The sequence below is a fragment of the Juglans regia genome, chromosome 6 (assembly GCF_001411555.2).
Source record: "Juglans regia cultivar Chandler chromosome 6, Walnut 2.0, whole genome shotgun sequence".
Taxonomy (NCBI): domain Eukaryota; kingdom Viridiplantae; phylum Streptophyta; class Magnoliopsida; order Fagales; family Juglandaceae; genus Juglans; species Juglans regia.
Genome location: NC_049906.1, coordinates 7,212,488 through 7,215,804, shown reverse-complemented (window position 1 = coordinate 7,215,804; position 3,317 = coordinate 7,212,488). Strand labels below are relative to the sequence as shown.

The following is a 3,317-nucleotide window of genomic DNA, read 5'->3' as shown; positions in this document are numbered from 1 at the left end:
AAAAACATTTCTTAATCACTAAGTAAAAATAAAAAAATAAAAAAAATATAAAATATATTTTCGGTAGAAATTTTCGGTGAAAATCTTATGGAGGAATATCATTTTCCAACGCGGTTTTGGAAAAGGGTAGTCAGTAAGTCATTATTCTTTTGAAAATTCCGATCACAAGCAGATGCTCTTTAAAAAAAAAATCTAACCGCCTGTCCAGGCAACCATAGACCTGGGATTGGCTCACTTGCACATGCTCTTTAAAAAGATAAAATTATCTATCCCTGAAGGCACAGACAACCGATCAAAGCTTTTGCAAGAGAAAAGCAGAAAAATGGAAAGAAAGGAAGCAAATCGCTCACATGTTCGTGGTTCGGCCTCAGATCCCGTTGAAGGAGGAGGTAAGGGAAGTTGGTTTTGGAGGCATTTTCTTTTGGATCATTTTGATTGAATTAATTATGTAGTACAGGTGTTGATTTTTTGTGCATGATTATTCTATGACAGAAAAAAAACTTGGCATTCAAAATGATGGTGAGTTTAATTGGTCTGCGGGTTCCAAGGATCATGAGACTGAAAATGATACTTATATCAGCAAGTATGCTGAAACAACTGGACATGATGAAAGCGATGAGTTAATGAAACAACTGGCAGATCTTGAAACTGGAAACAAAAGGGTACCGGCCACCTTCCCTAAACAAACAAGAAAACAACGGCGATCAAAACATGAACGTTGTCCTTCTCTTGAAAACATTGGTACGTACTAATATACATTCAGATCGTAAGACATGCAATTATTAGGTGACAATTTATCTCACACATGACTAATGACTAGGAGTATTAATAAGATATAATTTTAAGTGTAATGATTAGTATAGTCATAAAATGTACAAATATCGTATAGTCGTTTTAAAAAAGAGAATGATTTATTATTAAAAAATTAATTTTTTTTATATAAATCTCATATTTATTTATTTTTTTAAAACGATTACACGACACTTGGACATTTACATTTATAAATATCATTTTTCTAATTTTAAATTTACCTCTTCATTGTAAATAATGACAGTACCAGTTGTACTTGCATAGGAATAAGTTTGAGGATAAAATTTTTTTAATAGTAGATTTCACTCTTTTTCAAAGCGATTATGTTGCATTTACGCAATTCACTGATTGTATGTAGAATTACTCAAACAATATAATTTTTTCAGATTTTAAAATAACAATTACATTCTAATAATATTTTACTTAATATTTTTATTCAATATTTTTTTTTATTTTAAACTTCTTTCTCAAATTCTAATAAAATATCTTAATTCAAATTATTTTATTACTATATATTTACAAAATATTCATCTTATCTTATTCTCTAAATATTTCCTTAAATTTTCTGGTACTTTTGCACAATGAAAGAAAAATGCCAAGCTCAATTAGACATTGAGAAAGGAATATTCTATTTCGAGAGAGAAATTACAGAATTTAAAATTTGTTAGAACTCAAACCCAAGTAATTTTCAATCTACAGCTGCATAAAACTGAATTAAATGCATACTTTTATAAAAGAGGATATTATTTATATTCATATAATATTAAGGTTATATTTTTTTCCCTTTTGATAATGTATTTTCAGGTTAGAGATGAAACATAAAATATAGGAAATGAACATAAAAATAAGTTCCTTGTTTCTGTTTTGGTTTTTTAATTTATATAATTCCAAGATATAATAAAAATTATTTCAAATATTTTATTATATGAAATTAAAAAAATCCTTGGAGAACCCAATAATAATAATAATAAAACTATAATAATGGTATTATTATATTAATGCAGTATCAAATTATAATGGTTCTTCAATCCAAACTTTTGCACTTTTCTTTATTATTATTAATATTGTTGTTATATATTTTTATCTATTACAGTTTACCTCATGATGTGCTGTGAGCCTGAGGGAGAGTTGCCGTTTCTTGAACCTAACCCAGGTACCACATTCTCACTGTGTACTGTTTTTATTGATCTTATTTTTTCAACGATTAAAAAAAAGAGAAGAAATAGTAGCTTTTTGGCAATTCTCCACATTCATATTAATTATGAGTTATAGCGTAAGTGCCCTTTTTTAAAAAAAAACAAAACAAAAAAAAACTTTGATCTAATATTAAAAAAATATATTTTTCTTGTAAGTTTCATATTTACTAATTTCTTTAAAAGAGATTGTACATCACTTGCATAGTACTCCACGACTTGCAAATATATTTCCTCCAGAATCAAATGAATTTAAAATAAATTAATATTTTATTAAATAGTTTTATAAGAAATTTGTTAAAATGGTGTTGTTGATAACATTTTTTTATAACCATAATTTAACTCTACTTCAACCAATCTTAGCCGTTTTTCCTATCATTCTAATGAACTGAATCACTGATCATGAAATGCCTTTATTCTTCCGGGAAATAAAAATTATTAGGCATTGTTAAACTAATATTGTTCTTTTATTCATGCCTCTATTACGAAGGTTGATAAATCTCATCATCATGTTTTGTTATCAGCATTTGATATCAATTTCTATTCACATTCATGTCTTCATTACGTGCATGGTTTTCCATGCATACAGGAATAAAGCGACCACCTGTTACTGTTTTTCAGCCACTGCCGCCACCCCCGCCACCAACATTATAAAGAGAGAGATCAGAGAAAGAAAGAGAGAGATCAGTATTTCGGGATTGTAATCGGCTGTATTGTATGAATTTGTTGTTTTAACAATAAACCCATATAGAAAATAGATATTAGCTTCTAATTGGTGGTTGTAATGCCAGAGCATTTGAAGACTCGAGCTAGATCAGGTGGTATTATAATTTATGTTTGGCTTTCATATTGTTATTTTGTGCGTATATGTAGGACCGGATTATTTCATATCATATATATGAACAAATTGCAAATATCAAAATATATGGGGATATTGCAAAGTTATTGTACTATAACACAATTGAGTCAATCTTGAAACGGTTTTTTTATTTTTTATTTTATGGTTGAAGGAAATCGTCGCTAAAGGTAGACAAAATGATTATACATTTGAACTATAATAGTGTTTCGTTTAAACGTAATTTAGATGATATTGTTTTTGAATGAGTACATTCAGATGCTGCTTGGTTGGGCCACTAGGGATAGCACAAATCTACCATGAGGGTTAAACATGGTATATGATATGTTATGGTGATATGATACGATATGATAAGATGAAAATGTTCACTCATGTTATGCCAAATGATCTTTGAATATGAATAGTTGATTCTTTTTATATTAACAGTTTGTAATGCTGTTCTGATTTTTTGATAACAT

The 3,317-nt window shown here is 28.4% G+C and overlaps 1 protein-coding gene across 1 annotated transcript; it reads left to right on the top strand.

Moving 5' to 3' along the window:
• The first annotated feature begins 299 nt into the window (after positions 1-299).
• LOC108994255 lies at positions 300-2,876 on the top strand. The gene is made up of 4 exons (XM_018969386.2): positions 300-389; positions 493-741; positions 1,904-1,963; positions 2,593-2,876. The coding sequence occupies exons 1-4, from the start codon at positions 323-325 to the stop codon at positions 2,655-2,657; spliced, it is 441 nt and encodes a 146-aa protein (XP_018824931.1). The 5' UTR covers positions 300-322; the 3' UTR covers positions 2,658-2,876.
• Positions 2,877-3,317: the final 441 nt, after the last annotated feature.